General features: G+C 49.4%; 1 protein-coding gene and 1 long non-coding RNA gene across 6 annotated transcripts in view; one reads left to right on the top strand and one right to left on the bottom strand.

Moving 5' to 3' along the window:
• Positions 1 to 2,130, bottom strand: part of NF1 (neurofibromin 1) — a 163,420-nt gene extending 161,290 nt beyond the window's left edge. For 2 of the 5 annotated variants that reach the window (XM_028707813.2, XM_077919455.1), the window contains exon 1: positions 1,786 to 2,110. In XM_028707813.2, the coding sequence (XP_028563646.2) occupies positions 1,786 to 1,845 (60 nt within the window). In that variant the 5' untranslated portion in view covers positions 1,846 to 2,110. Of the gene's footprint in view, positions 1 to 1,785 lie in introns of all 5 variants that reach the window. The other 3 variants (XM_077919458.1, XM_077919457.1, XM_077919456.1) reach the window with 3 other exon arrangements.
• Positions 2,131 to 2,339: 209 nt separating this feature from the next.
• LOC144325652 (uncharacterized) lies at positions 2,340 to 4,105 on the top strand. The gene is made up of 2 exons (XR_013390851.1): positions 2,340 to 2,492; positions 2,799 to 4,105. It is a non-coding gene; the product is annotated as an uncharacterized LOC144325652 (long non-coding RNA).
• The last annotated feature ends 14,592 nt before the right edge of the window (positions 4,106 to 18,697 follow it).

The raw sequence follows: 18,697 nt of genomic DNA, 5'->3' as shown, positions 1-18,697 counted from the left end.
AATGCAATATTAGGCAAACTTAGCATTATCAACGCATTTAGCTTTCTTTACTAAATACAGGTAAAATAAAAATGTTAAACTGGCTAACCCTTTGACACTGAAAGTTTCCTACTGCAAATTATCCTATGCAAATCACCATTTTTTGGGGGAAATATCCAGATAAGCCACATCTTTCTTCCTTTAAGAGGAGGAAAATGCTGGACTGCATCCAGCTACTTCTTTATTCCATTCAAGGAAGACCCATTTTCCAGTTCTCTCTTGACTTAAACATACACATCCAGCCCTCACAGAGTAGAACTCAATTGGTACAGTTGCCAGCATCCAGCTCAGTTGGTTAGAGTGTGGTGCTGATAATGTTGCAGATTCGATGTCCTTAAGGAACAGCTGCATGTTCCTGCATGGCAGGGGGAAGGACTAGATGATCCTCAGCGTCCCTTCCAACTCCCGTGCCATTTCCAAAGAAAATGAATCCAGCACATCCTTAGAAAGGGCCAGTAAACTCCATCCCACAAGACTGACGAAAAGTACTCTGGTACCTTGCAAACTGGCAGGTTTATTGTGACAGAAGCTTTCAAGGACCACAGCCCACTTTTGTCATATGCACAGCCACCTCTAGACCACGAAAGCTCCTGCCACAACAAACGTTTTAAGTATTTGAGGTGTCATAAGTTTATTTTATTGCAAACCTAGAGATAAAATGCAAAGGCATAACAACAGCTGTTTCTCATCTCCCCTCAAAAGTCACACAGCCCGTTGGTACCACTGATAAAGTGACACCCAACTAGATCAGCTACTGCTCTTCAACTCACCTCCAGGATGCCCTACTACAGCTGTTACTCAAAAGAACAACAACACACAACTCCAGTTCATCTCTGGCGGGGCAGAGGGAAAAATGGGCTCACCCCACTTGAAATGAGCTTTAGCACATCATCCGCACAACTCAAAGCAGGGTGTGGGTAGGGTTCCTAAATGGCCAACACCAACTCTCATCCCTCAAAGACCCCAAGATCACAGTAAGCAACAACCATATATACAATTCCAGAGCAAACTTGATGGGGGGGGGGAGGGGAAAGATGGGATTCATGCCCACCACAAATGTGCATGTTCCACACTCTTTATGTTCATGTATAGCAAGAGATGGGACTCTTCCCCCCCCCTTTAATCAGTTTGGGTGTGTATCGCCTGGGAGATCTGCAAGGATGCTTTGCATCCATAAACACACACACACTGACTAAAAGGCACTAGCACATCCCTAAAGGGTCCCCATCTCCTCTCCCTGAAGAAGACCAGAGAGAGTGAGGAAAACGTACGCACACTTTTCCCTTGCATGGCACCCCAATTCCTCAATCTTTTCCCCAGGAAGCTTTGCCTTCCCACCCAGCCACCCCCCCCCCAAAAAAAAAAAAAATCACGGCATCCTTTGAAAGGAGCAGAGGGAGTTACCTCGCAAAGGCATCCTCCCTTAAGAGGTTGTGGGTTCTCCTTCCTCAGTGGTTTCTAAGCATTTGTCAAAGGATGCTTTAGTCGAGATTCCTGCATAGCAGGGGGTTGGACTAGAGGACCCTGGGGGGCCCCCTTCCAACTGTACAATTCTAGGATCCGACGACGACACTTTCTGAGGGGGAAACGGGCCCCCTCAGAAAAGACACACACATATATAAATATATATGCATTCGTCCCTGCTTGGAACCCCCCCCAAGGGCCTTCCAGCCCTTCCCCCAAAGGGCCCCCCCACCCTATGCCGCCTCCCCCCCCCACATATCCTGCAGCCCACAGGGCCGTTACCTGCTCGTCGAAGCGGCTGACCACGGCCTGCACCCACTCCACCGGCTTGTGGGCCGCCATGTCCCGCCGCCCAGCCAGGCGGGGGAGGAGGAGGAGGAGGGTCTCGACGCCCCCGCCCCTTCTTCCCCCTCGGCTCGATCCGGCCGCCGCCGCCGCCGCCGCGCTCTCAGCTCCCCTCCTCCTCCTCAGCCATCACAGCCTACGAGCCACCATGACACCACACCGGAAGCGGGGACCAGAGTCCGCCCCCAACGCCAGCCCCGGACGCCGGGAGAGAGAGAGGGAAGCGGGGGGAGCGACAAGTGGGGCGGGGGTGGGGGGGGGGGAGAGCGAGCGAGAGAGGAGGGAACCAAGGCAAGGCGCATGCGCGACGGGCGGAGGGAGCTCGGGCCGCGACGCATGCGCGCACGCGGTGGGTGGCTTGAGGGGGGAAAGAGCTCGGAAGCCAAAGGGCAGCGGCGCACGCATGGGGAGAGGGTGGGAGAAAGCCGAGGCAGCGCGGCGCAGGCGCCGCGGGTGGGAATAAGGGCGCATGCGCACGGGAGGCGGGGAGGGGCGCGGGAAAGCCGAAGGGGGTAGGGCGCAGGCGCGGCGCGGAAATGTGCGGCAGGGGTTGAGGAGAAAACTGAGTGGGAAAGCCGACCAGCGAGCGAAGGGAAGCACTACTGCGCAGGCGCGGTGAAGAGGACAGGATGGATTGGAAGAAGGTAGCTGGGTTTATATACTGCCGGTTTTAAAAAAATCAACGCTGACTTCAGTGGGGCTGTTTTTATTATGTAATCCTTAATGATTTTAGCTTAACTGCTCGGTATTTTTTGTGTGTACGTAAATGATGAAGATATAGGATGAGATTTTTTTTAAAAAAAACAAAAAACATTGGAATAAACCGAAACCAGATGTCGAATTTAAATGTTTGTTTAATTGATGGACAAAACAGTCCGAACAGGAAGGCATTAAATGCAGCATTCCTATAACTCCTTTCTAAAATTTATGTTTTGTTTTCCATGGTACAGAGGATACATTTAGGGTGTAAAGGTAAAGGTACCCCTGCCCGTACGGGCCAGTCTTGCCAGACTGTAGGGTTGTGCGCTCATCTCACTCTATAGGCCGGGGGCCAGCGCTGTCCGCAGACACTTCCGGGTCACGTGGCCAGCGAGACGAAGCTACTCTGGTGAGCCAGAGCCGCACACAGAAACGCCGTTTACCTTCCCGCTAGTAAGCGGTCCCTATTTATCTACTTGCACCCGGGAGTGCTTTCGAACTGCTAGGTTGGCAGGCGCTGGGACCGAGCAGCGGGAGCGCACCCCGCCGCGGGGATTCGAACCGCCGACCATGCGATCGGCAAGTCCTAGGCGCTGAGGTTTTACCCACAGCGCCACCCACGTCCCATACATTTTGGGTAAACAACTGTTAAAACAACAAACAACTTCTCCCGATAAAATTAGATACTGCATTCTACAACTCTTGATTCCTCTAACAACAAAGAATTGTAGAGTTGGAAGGGACTCCAAGGGTCATCTAGTCCAACCCCCTGCAATGCAGGAGTCTCAATATGCCATTTTAGCTCTCTAGCTATTACTCTTGACGAGTTAGATGGACGTCATACAATAATAATGATGATGATGATGATGATAAACTTCCTGGTTTCCTGAGCTAGTTTATTAGGACAAATGGGGCTCTTCCCACCAATGTTGAGTCTGTTTACGGTTCTTATATTCCTTCGTGACCCTGATACTTCGTGCTACCAGTTTTGCAAATTTTATTTTTTGCCAGCTTGTCCACTAGAGGTCACTCGCTTGACGCGAAAACATTTGGTGCGTTAAGGGGTGGAGCAGAGAGGAGAAAACCAGAGTGTACTTTGCTTTCATTTACTCAACAATTCTCTGTTCCCATATTTCTTCACTGTCATTGAGACTTTAAGCTGGAAAGTTCCCCCCACTGAGCTACAATTTGCAGAGCGGCTTACAACATGCAAAAACACATAACTGCAACACAACAAAAGAAGACCGAAACAGTAAATTAACCATTAAAAAATGCAAAACCAAACAGAACAATTTCCACATAAATTGCAACAAAATAAAAGAGACAAAAAACCAACAGCAGCAACTCTCCCCTTTCCATATGCCTTTCCTTCTTGTTTGTCCTTTTTCCTGTTTTGTGAACATTAATAAATATAGCTTTTTTTTAAAAAAAAAAAAGAGGTTGAATGGAATAGATGTTGAGAAGAGCAGGTTCATGGCACAGAAGCTGTTCTTCGCATGCAACTCCTTGCCTTTCTGGACACAGCTCTCTGTTCAATAAAGCTTTCGTTGCAGGCCTAGCCTTTGCTCCTTCTGTCTTCATCATGACAATAGTACTAGGATGCTCTGCGATACCATTGCACATCATTAAGGTGTCTCCCAACTCTAGATCCAGTTCCATTTGCAGGTTCACATTGCTGAAGACACTGCTGTCTGACCACATTTTTTGTTCAGCGTTGAGCCTGATGAGGAGTTCTAGCTCACAACTTATCTTGGCTGACCCTAATGCAGGTGTTTTTACTGCTTATTCCAGCACTGGTGTTAACAAAGACTCACTGCACAATCTCAGTTATCCCACACACCCCAATAAAGAGGAGAAATACCAGGATTAGAGAGAGGCGACTGTTGTGTGTCTGTTGTGTAAAACCCTGCAGATCAGAAGTAGTCACATGGGCCTAGCTAAAACTAATGACACAGAGAGATGAACGCTTGTTGCCTCAGGCCCTTTTCACTGAAAAAACAACCAGGTCTGATGCTCGGTGAGTCTTGTGACCTTGCCATTGTATCATGAACTCGGGATATAGCCACCTCCTTATATGATGTCATGGCATCAGGGTAATGAGGGAACTCCATTATTCTGATCTGTAACCTGAAGATAGCAGAGACCAAACCACTGGGTGAACTTTCTGTTTTTACGCTACAGGAAGGAAATGAAACAGGCGAAAACTATGTCAAGCTGCAGGGCATCAGGCCAAAAGACCTGTTTGTAAAGCGTGAGTCAAAGCCTGCGAGACTAGCAGAATATCCAGGCCTGCCAACATATAAATCTCACATATTCCACTGCTTTAAAAATAACAATAATTGCTGCACATGCATGCACCTCTATGGTGGAATCCTGATGTATATTTTGCTCTAGAAGGCTTAGTTTGGTCAGAATTGAGTATACATTTGCAGAGTTAACGCTAAATACACTACAGTGGTACCTCAGGTTAAGTACTTAATTCATTCCGGAGGTCCGTACTTAACCCGAAACTGTTCTTAACCTGAAGCACCACTTTAGCTAATGGGGCCTCCCGCTGCCACCGTGCCGCCGGAGCACGATTTCTGTTCTCATCCTGAAGCAAAGTTCTTAACCTGAGGTAATATTTATGGGGTAGTGTCATCTGTAACCTGAAGCGTATGTAACCTGAAGTGTATGTAACCCGAGGTACCACTGTACTTCTGGTAAATGAGCCACCATAACTGCTAGAAGGCTGTGAAAATTTGTGTCCCAGGCTTTTCAGACTCCTCTAACTCATGTACTATCTGAAACCAAAGGGGCACATTGGTTGCCAGATGTGAAATATATTAGCATTATTTTCAGCTCTCCTACCCTGCGACACAGGCCTGAAGTTCCCCACCTTTGGGTTATGTTCTATACAGGCTTCTCCTGCTGCCCCAGTTCTGTCCTTGCAACAGCCCTGTGAGGTAGGTTAGACTGAGTGATGGTGGCAGGCCCAAGGTCACCCAGTGAGCTTTAAGACTGAAGGAGAACTTGAAACCTGCTCTTGCTAGTCGCAACACAGTTAAAAGGTAAAGGTACCCCTGCCCGTACGGGCCAGTCTTGACAGACTCTGGGGTTGTGCGCCCATCTCACTTAAGAGGCCGGGGGCCAGCGCTGTCCGGAGACACTTCCGGGTCACGTGGCCAGTGTGACAAAGCTGCATCTGGCGAGCCAGCGCAGCACACGGAAATACTGTTTACCTTCCCGCTGGTAAGCGGTCCCTATTTATCTACTTGCACCCGGGGGTGCTTTCGAACTGCTAGGTTGGCAGGCGCTGGGACCGAACAACGGGAGCGCACCCCGCCGCGGGGATTCGAACCGCCAACCATGCGATCAGCAAGCCCTAGGCGCTGAGGCTTTTACCCACAGCGCCACCCATGTCCCACAGCGCCACCCGCGTCCAACACAGTTGGTAAATCCTCATAGATCCATTGCATTAGTTTCTTCACTTTCTTTACACGTGAACACAGAGCGTTGGCATGAGATTGGTCAAAACCTGAGTTCAAGTCTAAAACAATACCAGATGTTCCTAACAGCTGCCCTGACAAATCCGCTTTGGCCTTGTTTGAGCCTCATTTTTCCAGTTTATATGTACAGTGGTACCTCGGGTTAAGTACTTAATTCGTTCCGGAGGTCCGTACTTAACCTGAAACTGTTCTTAACCTGAAGCACCACTTTAGCTAATGGGGCCTCCTGCTCCTGCCGTGCCACTGGAGCACAATTTCTGTTCTCAACCTGAAGCAAAGTTCTTAACCTGAAGCACTATTTCTGGGTTAGCGGAGTCTGTAACCTGAAGCATATTTAACCTGAAGCGTATGTAACCTGAGGTACCACTGTACTGCAAAAGGTGCTCTTGGAACACTCTGCAGACCTGAGAGTCTTCTTCCAACCACACCTGTCTGCATATTAAGTTTGTTTGTGCTGAATGTACTTTAGGATCCAGCGGCATTCCAGTGGAAGGAGTGGTTGATTCTCTGCCAGGATCTGCTTCTGCCTCCAGGCAGGTCTGCTTTGTACTGAGAGGAGAGAGCAGGGATGACAACTGTCACGGGATCCTCCTTTGCAATGCATTAAGCACAGGGAGTGGCAGAAAAGAAAATGGGCTGCTTTTCCTGACATTCGTGAATCTAGGTTACCATGTGACAGCCCCCGTGGAAAGGGTGTACAAAGTTTGCTTTATGGCATCACATGCTTTAAGAGACCTAATTCCTCCAATTATTAGACTTCATGTTTTTCGCTCCCTTACTGTAGCTCACCCTTCACTAAGCTGCAGTGCCCAGCACCCTTTACAAACTACTGTTCCCAGGACTCTTTGGAAGTGGGGATGTGCTTTAGATATAGCCTTAAAGTGCTATTGTGCCACATCATTGGTCATGAAGAATCCTGGGAACTGTGGTTTAAGGTGCTGACCTCACAGAGCTACAGTTCCCAACACCCTAAACAAACTACAGTTCCCAGATTCTCCATCACTATTGAAGTAGTGTAACAGCACTTTAAAGACTTTCAGACTTATTGATTTTCCTGAGTCTAGACAACTTGTTTCAGGGAGATGCCCTTCCTCTTCCCTCTGTTTCACCCGTCTTCTTGCTGCCAACCAGTCAGTAGGCTACAGTATATATATTTTTAAGAAGGCTTTTGACACCCTTTATTAAGGTTGCCATTATTAAGGTTGCAACCCTATGCAAATGTACAGGGAAGTAAACCTGAATGAACGCAAGGGGACTGGCTTCTAAGTACAAAGGAATGCACTTAGGAATCCTAAGTGGAATGCTTGATGTCCTTTCATTTTAAATAATTTGCCTTTTAATAGATTTGGATGCACTAGTTTACCAGGCCAGGTCACATCTACGCCATACATTTAAAGTACATTTAATGCACATGGTTCCGTTCCCCCCCAAATCATGGGAACCATAGTTCACCTCTCACAGCGCTACAATTCCCAGCACCCTTAACAAACTAGAGTTCCCATTATTATTTGAGGGAAGCCTTGTGCTTTAAGCACATGTTGTGGACGTGACTGCAGTACTGTCATACGGCACTGTGTCTTAACTCCGTGCAAGGCAAAGGGATGTGCTCTGGTGTAATTCTGCAAAGTACCGAGACAATTGTGACACTTTAAGATGAATGAGGCAAAACAAATAGTAGAGGGTGTGCCAACTCAGATCTGGGGAGTGCCAGACACGACTTTCCCTTGCACATCTTCTGCTGCAGCCCTTGAGAGTCTCTTTAACCTCAAATCCAGGCAGAGCAATGGAGCACATACTGTAATTACAGGGTTGCTACTTAAATTGGAACCATTGATCTTTGTGCCAAGATGCAGGTAATGAAATTAATAGCTCTGCGATTATATAATATGGCCTTTCCCTGAAAGCAAACGTCGTAAGTTTTATGTAAACCATATTGTCCTGGCTCTTACTGCTGGGCAAATAACTCAACCTCTTGGTTCTGTTTCTGCCCAAATCTTTATTGCATAAATCGGAACAGTACATAGGCAAAGCACTGGTGACAAGGTATTGCAGGCAGAAAAAAAGGCCTAGGTGCATGGCTGAGCGCTAGCTAAGATATTAATCCAACAAGTAGCACACCTCTTGCATCTTCCTTTCAAAGACCGGGGGGGGGGGGCACAGCTCTTAACATGGCAAGCAGCTGGATCCTAAGGAACAGGCAAGTAAACACATAGACATCAACTGTCCCGATTTGCGCAGGACATCCCAGAATGATAGAAACCATTCTGTGTATAAAACTTAAAAAAATTGGGAGGGAATATTGTCTTATACACAGAAAAATATGGTAAATATCTTGTCATGTTTGGTTCTGTGTACAGTATATTGTAGATATAAAATCTCTTATTGCTTTATTATTACAGTGGTACCTCAGGTTACATACGCTTCAGGTTACATACGCTTGAGGTTACAGACTCCACTAACCCAGAAATAGTACCTCGGGTTAAGAACTTTGCTTCAGGATGAGAACAGAAATCGTGCTCCGGTGACGCGACAGCAGCAGGAGGCCCCATTAGCTAAAGTGATGCTTCAGGTTAAGAACAGTTTCAGGTTAAGAATGGACCTCCGGAACGAATTAAGTACTTAACCCGAGGTACCACTGTATTAAAATGTTGAAGAAAAATAGAGAGAGAAATATACTGCCGAATAAAGGTTATCCTCTTGTTTTGCAACCACAGCGGAACAGTGCTATCAAACCGCAAAGCAGAGCCCCTTTGAAGTCCTCTTTGGAACAATGCGTCCTCAAACTCAGATCGTGTCCATGCTCTGAAGCTGAAAGACAAATGTTAAGCGTCCGGGTCTTTTTCTTAGGGAAAGGGTAGCCAACAGGAGGAGACGCCTGAACAAAGCAAGACAGATATAAGATAAAGGCAGAGTTGTTCATAGCCAAACAACTGTGGAAAATGCATTTGGCTCTCAAGAGCAGTTGCGCTGACAGAAGGAAGCAGGCCAAATGGCGTCTCAACAGCCAGACTTCCCTTCGCAAGGGGTGGGGATGGAACTGGAGAAGAAGGGCCTCTCTCAAACCCTTGGAATGGTTGGCCTCTGCACACAATATCTGTGTTATGTCCCATAATTGAGTCAGAGGATTGGAATCTTTGCCTGACCAGCAGCTTATTCGAGTTAACCACATCCAATCGACATGTTACTCTGCGTCTAAAGAGCCTAGTGACAGTTCGCCTACCCACAGCAGTGACCAGAGGAGAAAGGACTGCTGGGAGGAGCATAGACAGAATAAACGCCTTGGTGCATCTTCTAACAGCGAAAGTGGATGCCTCCATCTTCCCCAGCTGCAACAAAACATGTCTCTCCCATATCGGTCTCTGCAGCCACTGTAACTCTGCGACAGTTTTAACTTTACCCCCGATGGCACAGTCTTCCATAGTCTCCCAAGATGGACGGATGCCAACAACAGCCTTATCGCTTCTATCACATGACGTGCCCAGACATTGTTTTCACCACATAAGACTCTTCCCCAGCGCCACCAGCAAGCTTCCTACGTACCTATGAAACGGCCCTGAAGGTCACCATTCAGGGATAGGTGGTGCCACAATTGCACATGGAAGGAACCAATGGATAATAATAATTTAATAATAATAATTTATTATTTATACCCCTTCCATCTGGCTGAGTTTCCCCAGCCACTCTGGGGCGGCTCCCAATCGAGTGTTAAAAACAATATAGCATTAAATATTAAAAACTTCCCTAAACAGGGCTGCCTTCAGACGTCTTTTAAAAATAAGATAGCTGCTTATTTCCTTCACATCTGAAGGCAGGGCGTTCCACAGGGCGCCACCACCGAAAAGGCCCTTTGTCTGGTTCCCTGTAACCTCACTTCTTGCAATGAGATCCTCGGTACTGGATCTCAGTGTCCAGGCTGAACAATGGGGGTGGAGACACTCCTTCAGAATGAATGGCAATGAGGTCACACCCCCATGGACGCGCTACGTAGTTCCATAGCCTGGCTCCTGCATGGGCCAACCAGACTGTTCACTCCGCCACAGCGATTGAACCTGGGACCTGATCTCATGCAAATCATCATCTGCTCGCCCCTGGAACTATGGCCCTTTCCCTTCCACAACCTCCTGGCTGCAACCTGGCAACTTTATCTCAGCTGGGAAGCTATAATCCTTTAACGTAGGTAGGTGACAAGCTCCCACATAGGCAGCCGAGACCCTTTTTCCAGGAGCTCAAGTGTTTCAAATAGCTGCTTCTCAGGTTGTTTTGACGAAGCGTTTTAATCATTAACCACTTTAAAAGCTGCTTTCCTAGAGAGAGGCCAAATATGGTTATTGTATTATAGGGTAAAAGGGTGAGATACCTTACATTGAAGCAAGAGAGAGAAAGGGAGAGACCCTGGACGTCATTGCACCTAGGCCGTCCTATGTCACCTTCACAGTTTCAAGGGTGACCAGATGCAAAACACACCACAGCTGTCCTATAATCGTACGCGTAACCCTCATTATCTAGGGTTGGCGTATTTTGAAGAGCAAAAAAGAGGACACATTTGCCGACTTATACTTTTAACTATGGATCCTCTCATCATGAAAAAGAGGACATATGGCATGCCAAAGTTGGCTTCCAAACCATTTACAAGTACAGTGGTACCTCGGGTTACAGACACTTCAGGTTACAGATTCCGCTAACCCAGAAATATTACCTCAGGTTAAGAACTTTGCTTCTGGATGAGAACAGAAATCGTGCTCCGGCAGTGCGGCGGCAGCAGGAGGCCCCATTAGCTAAAGTGGTGCTTCAGGTTAAAAACAGTTCAGTTAAGAACGGACCTCCGGAACGAATTAAGTTCTTAACCCGAGATACCACTGTACAGTAGTACCTTGGTTCTTGAATTTAATCCGTTCCAGGAGTCCGTTCGACTCCCGAAATGGTTCAAAAACCAAGGCGTGGCTTCTGATTAGCTTCAGGAGCTTCCTGAACTCAAGCGGAAGAGCTGTGTTGGATGTTCAGCTTCCGAAAAATGTTTGCAAACTGGAACACTCACTTCTGGGTTTGAGACGTTCGGGAGCCAATTTGTTTGGGAGCCAAGCTGTTCAACTACCAAGGTACCACTGTATACAACCAATGACAGAAAAATAAATGCACCTAGATTTTTAAAAAATACAGTAAAACAATCCCATCAACACATTAAAATAAACACCTGTGATTAAAATGTGCAATAAAGCAAGCCAGGCGTAGGAAAGCTTTGGCTCGCTGTGTGATGGCCTGGGATTCCGATTCGGAGGATGAAACAGAGGAATCCCAGCCTGCACAGGAGTCCCCGCCTCCAGGGCCGGCTGAACTGGGGCAAGGCCTAGATGCTGAAGAGCCTGCACCTGTGGCAGTGCATCAGGAGCTGGCCCCAGGTGAAGCCCTTCTGGCCCCAGAGGGGCTTGATGACTCAGTGGCCACAGGTGAGCCTCCTCCAGGGCCCAGTAACCCTTCGGCCTCTCCTGATCTGCAGAGGCTTAGGGCAGAGAGGCGAAGGGAACTGGTTGCCCCCAGGAGGAGTGCTCGCCTTAAGGCCAGAGGAGGCGGGGCTCCTGGGGGCCGGGACCGCCCCTGGCCTTAGAAGAGGATAAAAGCCCAGTCAGCCCGGCCCCAGGTTGCGGGAGCAACGTCGTTGTTGGCTTCGGACCTTCCTGTGTTCCTGTTCCCTGCTCGGCCTCCTGTTCCTGACTATCCGGTACTCCTGTTCCCTGCTCGGCTTCCTGTTCCTGACTATCCAGTACTCCTGTTCCCTGCTCGGCCTCCTGTTCCCGACCATCCGGTGTTCCTGTTCCCTGCTCAGCCTCCTGTTCCAGCGTTCCTGTTCCCCGCCCGGCTCTTCGCCTCGGACCTCGCCCCTCTTCGTGTGGACTCTGCTACACCCACGGTACTTTACCCCCGGGACCAGCACACGCTGGCTGTTGCTGAAGAACAACTCCCAACAACTCCTTGGCTTGCAGGATTCCCATTGAGGCATCTGGTTGGCTGCTGTGAGAGCAGGATGCTTGGACCAGATGGGCCACTGGCTTGATCCACTAGGTTTGTCATAATGTTCCTTAAAGGTAAAGGGGTAAAGGGGACCCCTAACCCAGTGTTTCCCAACCGGTGTTCCGCGGCACACTACTGTGCCGCGAGACGTTGCCTGGTGTGCCGCGGGAAAAATTGGCGGGGGGGGGAATAAAGGGGAAAAAAATTATTCCCCCACCGCCAGGCGCGGGGCTGGGGCGGGGGAAGCCCGAGCTTCCCCCTCCCCCAGAACGGGACCCAGAGCCATGCCGAAGCTGCGCGCAGCTTTGGCATCGCTCTGGGAGCTTGCGGGGCTGGGGGAGGAGGAAGCCCTCCGCCAGCCTCCAAACCATGTCGGGAGACAGCGGGATGGCGCGCTGCGCCTCTCCCGCTGTCCCCCGAGTTTGCAGGGCTGGCGATGGGGAGGAGCAGGCTTCTCCCCCCGCCAGCCTTCCAGCCAAGTCGGGGGGCAGCGGCAAGGGCGCGCTGCGCCTCTCCCGCTGTCCCCCGAGTTTGCGGGGCTGGCGATGGGGAGGAGCAGGCTTCTCCCCCCGCCAGCCTTCCAGCCAAGTCGGGGGGCAGCGGGAAGGGCGAGCTGCGCCTCTCCCGCTGTCCCCCGAGTTTGCGGGGCTGGCGATGGGGAGGAGCAGGCTTCTCCCCCCGCCAGCCTTCCAGCCAAGTCGGGGGGCAGCGGCAAGGGCGCGCTGCGTTTCTCCGCTGTCCCGGACGGCTTTCAAAAGCCTGCCTTCAAAAGCCGTCCGGGACAGCGGAGAAACGCGCTGCCTTTCTCCGCTCTCCCGGGAAGGCAGGCAGGGGGGAGCAAAGGCTTTCGCCCCCGCCGGCCTTCAGAAGAGGTCAAGGACCTTCTAAAGCCATCCAGGACAGCGGTGAAACGCGCTGCCTTTCTCCGCTCTCCCGGGAAGGCAGGCAGGCAGGGGGGAGCAAAGACTTTCGCCCCCGCCCACCTTCAGAAGAGGTCCAGGACCTCTTCTGAAGGCGGGCGGGAGGCAAAAATCTTTATCCCCCCCTGCCTGCCTTCCCAGGGGCTTTTAAATCGCCCCGGACAGCGGAGAAGTCCTCCGCTGTCCCGGGCGATTTTAAAATGCCGCCCGCCAGCATTTTAAGATTGCCCCGGACAGCGGAGAAGTCCTCCGCTGTCCCGGGGTTTTTTAAAATGCTGGGGGTGGGAAGAAAAGCCCTTGTCCCCCCCCCCCAGCCTTCAGAAGAGGTCGGGGGACAGACTGTCCCCGGACCTGGTCTGAAGGCGGTTTCCCTAGGAACGCATTAATTGATTTTCAATGCATTCCTATGGGAAACCGTGCATCGCAAGACGAAAAACTCGCAAGACGAAGAGACTTGCGGAAGGAATTAATTTCGTCTTGCGAGGCACCACTGTATCCGGAGAGGCGGCCTTCAGGCGAGTTTTAATTTTAATTTTCCTTCTCCCACTTAATGCCCCACGCTCGCCCAAGCAGCTTGCAGTCCTCGGTAACCACGGCGACCCGAGGGAGGGGAGGGAACAGGGAAGTCGAGGGCGGCAGCAAGCCGCGATGACGTCAGTGGGCCGCGCCGCCTCGCCCTGGCACGGTGTGAGAGCCCCGGCTAGTGGCGCGAGCTTCAGAATAAGTGGGATCCACGTGCGCGAGACCGAGATCGCGGGTAAGGAGCTCAGCCCTGGGCAGGAGGAAGCGGGGCCGCGCGTGCGGGCCACATCCCCACAGAGAGCGAGCCTCCCCCGGCCCACCACTCCGGGCAGGTCCACTTGCATGAGGGGGCGGCGATGGCGACAGCCGGCAGCTTGCCTGCAATGCCATCCCTCGAGCAGGCGAGGAGCCCGGAGGCTACCAGATGCGAGTCCTCTTTCCCACCCTGCTCAGGAGTCCAGAGCACTTGGTCGCATTCAGGATCTAGAGTGGGGAAGCGGGGCTTGTGTCTGGGCTGGACACATTGGGCTGCCTGTGCCGCTCGACCTGCGGGGAGAAATCAGGGTGGGAGTCACGACCGTGAGGCAGGGCTGCCAAGTGTGGCAGAAGAGGACACGGCCGTCGTACCTGTCCTTAGGTAGGAGCTTCTTCTGTGTCGACCTGCTGCCCTAAAGTCTTGGCTTTTTTTCTTGGCTTTTTGGCGGTTGGCACAGAAGGAAGGCAAGGGGGAGGGGGGAAAATTGAAACTTACACTTTCGTGCGTCCCTCCCGGCGTGACGCTGTGCGCTGACGTCACGGGGCTATAATGGTGGTGTGCCTCGAGATTTTTTTCATGAAACAAGTGTGCCTTTGCCCAAAAAAGGTTGGGAAACACTGCCCTAACCATTAGGTCCAGTCATGACCGACTCTGGGATTGCGTCGCTCACCTCGCTTTATTGGCCGAGGGAGCCGGCGTACAGCTTCCGGGTCATGTGGACAGCCTGACTAAGCCGCTTCTGGCAAACCAGAGCAGCACACGGAAACGCCGTTTACCTTCCCGCCGGAGCGGTAACTATTTATCTACTTGCACTTTGACGTGCTTTTGAACCGCCGACCTTCTGATCGGCAAGTCCTAGGCTCTGTGGTTTAACCCACAGCGCCACCTGTGTCCCTGATGTTCCTTAGGTATGGTCAATTGCAGGGATGGTGGGAACAGTCGTTCATCAACACCTGGAGGACCAAAGGTTCCCTGCAACTCGTGCAGATGAGGGCATTTCAGTAGGTGTTACCTTGCATAACAAGCTAGACTTGCTGAAATCCTGTCTTTTACACCAGTGTTAATGGTTGGTGCGGAAGGGAGCCCTGTTTTCTTACACATCTGGCCACTCTTAATTTGAAAGCTATCACTCCGAAGTTCATGCTGTCAGGGTTGTTGTTCAACAGAGCTGTGAGCTCAGGTGTTCGTTGGTCTATCTAGTTCAGTTTTGGGTCACCATGGATAGTACCATAAAATGGAATAAAAAGAAAATATCAGGAATGGTCTATACTAGAAAGTTCAAATAACTTAAGGGCTGTCACATGGAAGATGGAGCAAGCCAGTTTTCTCCTGCCGTGGAGGGTAGGACTCGAACCAACGGCCTCAAATTACAAGGAAATGTCAGGAAGAGCTTTGACAGTTGTGGACTCTCCTTCCTTGGAGGTTTTTAAGCTGAGATTGGGTGGCCATCTGTCATGGATGCTTTCGTTGAGATTCCTGCATTAACCTCATTTGTACTCGATGACCCTTGGGGTCCCTTCTAACTATGATTCTACAAACCTTCCTACAACTGAGGTTTTGATAATGTGCCATTTCATTTCATTGATTAATTACTTGGTTAACAAGCAGGTGGTTAATCAGCAACAATCATTTGACCAGTTGAAAGCAATCATAAGGCTGTGCTGATAAGATCTGCTTACAGCTCCGATGCACCGTTTTATCAGTCAACACAGGAAGAGTGGGGGAACTAACAGCAGTAAATCAGAAAAGGGGAAGCTCAATATTTGCTTTCTTGTTTGCACAAAGCAGTTGGAATAACATGGCTCACAATATTTTTGAGGTTCAGTGTTTTTGTATTTTTGTTTTTCAGTCCATGTCAGAGATCAGCTCCCCTCCTTCCCTGATGTGAAATATACCATAAGAACACGAGCAACAACAACAAAACCCACAGGCTTAATTGGAAGAAAGGGAGGGTTTCGCAACCTGCCATCGTTTATTGGTGTTAATAAATTACTTGTTGAGATGATAGATTTGGGGCAAACGTATGGCAAAGGGCAGAAATTGATTAAATTACTTTCCATTCTGCTCATAACAGGAACGGCTGTAGCGGCCTGTAGCCCTCCCACATCAATTTCACAGTCTTGCCAAGTTGTGTAGCTGTTGCAAAACCTTGTAGTAGAGCACTGAATGCCTCTCAATAGGTTGTACCCATGCTAGCCCGACTCTGAGTAAACCCACTGAAATCAATAAATGAGACTAAGTTTGGTCCTTTAATTAAAAATGGGCCTACTCTGAGTAGGACTTGGTTGGATTTTACCTCAGGTCACTGCACTCAGCAAACACTGAGCTCACCTTGGCGCCCAGGAAAGGTGCCTAGCTTGTAAGTCTGGGGGGAAAATGAGAAACCAAGAGAACAAACATCGAGAGACCCATCCCTAATTCCATCTGGTCTATTTTGCAAAACATTGCTTATTTATAGCCATAAGTAAGTGAGGATTATATTTCCAGAGCTGGCACAAATGTTGGTGTGGTTTTTGTTCTTGTTTTCATTCTAGCCACGCTACCCATCCTTCAAAAAAAACACAAACTCACAGAGATTCGGTCCCCACAAATTCCCCTCACAGAACCTACAGTTCCCAGATTTCACTAAGAAGAGGGATTGAAGGACAAACCACTCCGATACGTGTTGCTCGTAGGGGCATCCTAAGAACTCTCAGCACCCGGATTAACTACAGGTTGCTCTGGAGGAAGCCATGGCTGTTTAAAATACTACAATACTGCTTTAAATGTACCGTGTTGATGTGTCCAGAGAAGGGAAGCCCACCAAGCCTGGAGTCATGTGGGTGCGGAAAGTTCGCGTATTGGCTTGAAATCACCACTCCTACCTTTGACTGTAGTTACTTTTGATGTTACAGGGATAACGCTAAATATCACTCAATCACTGAGCTGGCCCTCCTATCATAAAGAGGGGCTGCCATCATCCCCACGCCTCTTCTGCACCTGCAACACTCCTTTGCCCTCTTCGTCAAACCTTCTCAGCATCTCCCATCAAAGCAAACAAAAACTCATTAACCATTAACAGCTTTAATCATAAACCCAACATGCTCGTTTTTTTGAACACGCACAACACCTTCCTTCCAAGTACTTCTCGGCCGCCCCCCTTGGAGCAACCCTTGCCCCCTGTTTCCTCACTCAGCTGCTTTTATCACTGCTCTGTTGCTCTTCAGATTTCCAGTGCCAAAGTCTGACTTTGTTAACTTATGCATTATTTGAGTTATGCAGCTGCACAAGAGTTATATGGGCCGGTCAAGCAGCCAAACTGAGCTGCACCTGGCCTGGAGAGCTCCATTCAGCACAGGAGCACCATCTGCGCAATAGGTTTAAAGCAGTACTGTACCACAAGTGGTGCTGTGGGTTAAACCACAGAGCCTAGGACTTGCCGATCAGAAGGTCGGCGGTTCGAATCCCAGCGATGGGGTGAGCTCCCGTTGCTCGGTCCCTGCTCCTGCCGAATTAGCGGTTCGAAAGCACGTCAAAGTGCAAGTAGATAAATAGGTACCACTCCGGCGGGAAGGTAAACAGCGTTTCCGTGCACTGCTTTGGTTTGCCAGAAGCGGCTTAGTCATGCTGGCCACATGACCCAGAAGCTGTACGCTGGCTCCCTCGGCCAATAAAGCGAGATGAGGGCCGCAACCCCAGAGTCGGCCACGACTGGACCTAATGGTTGGGGGTCCCTTTATCTTTACCACTTTACATGGCCATGGCTTCCCCCAGAGAATTCTGGGAACTGTAGTTAGTTAAGGTTGCTGAGAGTTAGTAGGGGACCCTTATTCCCCTTACAGAACTACAAATCCTGAATGGTTTAACAAGCAATACCTCTTTTCCAAAGGAACTCTGGGAATTGGAGAGCTCTGTAAAGAAGGGGGGGTCTCCTAGTACTGCAGGTCTCATCACCCTTAACAAACTACTATTCCCAGAATTCTTTGGGGAAAACCATAACAGTTTAAAGAGGTAGGAACACAGTTTTTAACACACCCTGTTTTTAATACTGTCTTGAATTTAAAACGGTTGTAACTTGCCCTGGATCTGATGGCGAAGGACAGGTAATAAATTGACTAGGAATAAGAATAATAATTATTTAAAGTAAGAAACTGCATCTTTTGTCTGTGTATGAGGAGGATTATGAAAGATCACTGTCAAGCCCTGTTTGAACGCTTGTCTTCCAGGATATGCTATTCTTTCGCTAATGACATATCATCGTACCCGGAAACTTGTTTTTGTTTTGGCAAAGTGTGCCACAGTAACATGATACTCGACCTCCTTGTTCTTCATGGTCAAACGATTTCATGCAAGAGCTGGCAGAGGAAAGGGAAGCCACGTTGCTGCACGCCAACAAAAAGCGTTCAGCAAACACACACACAAAGCCTGTAGGAAGGCTCTGAATCACTTGCCCAGATCTGCAACACTGACAGGTCATTTAGAACTCCAATTAATGAGGTGGTTTTTTACCTTCACACTTCCACTCCTTGCCACATTTTGGACACCTTCCTGCTTGCCTGAAAGTAATCCTTAATCTGTTAGTTACCGGTATTTCCAAGTCTGAAAAGATACTCTTAATTAGGGTCATGGGTTCGAGTCCCTAGTTGGGCAGACTATTTCTGCATTTTGCAGGGGTGGACTAGATGGTCCTCGTGGTCCCTTCCAATTCTATGATTCTATTAAAAAGCACAAAACCAGGGGGACATAGCAGCGAGGCTCTAACACAGGGGTGGGAAAACCTTTTCACCCTTCTGGGGAATCTTCTAGCGGCATTTAGGGCAAGAGGTAAAAGTGGGAAGAGCAACAATTTCATATTTTACCACTGTACAATACGCTAATTTACACAACCACCCGCCTCTGCATCCTCTATTTAGGCAAGAAAGAGGAATTACCAGAGTTCAAGGACACAGTATTAACTAATTAGTATTTATTTCATTATA

This window comes from Podarcis muralis, chromosome 15 (assembly GCF_964188315.1).
Source record: "Podarcis muralis chromosome 15, rPodMur119.hap1.1, whole genome shotgun sequence".
In the NCBI taxonomy this organism is placed as follows: Eukaryota; Metazoa; Chordata; class Lepidosauria; order Squamata; family Lacertidae; genus Podarcis; species Podarcis muralis.
This window is presented reverse-complemented; position numbering and strand designations above follow the sequence as displayed.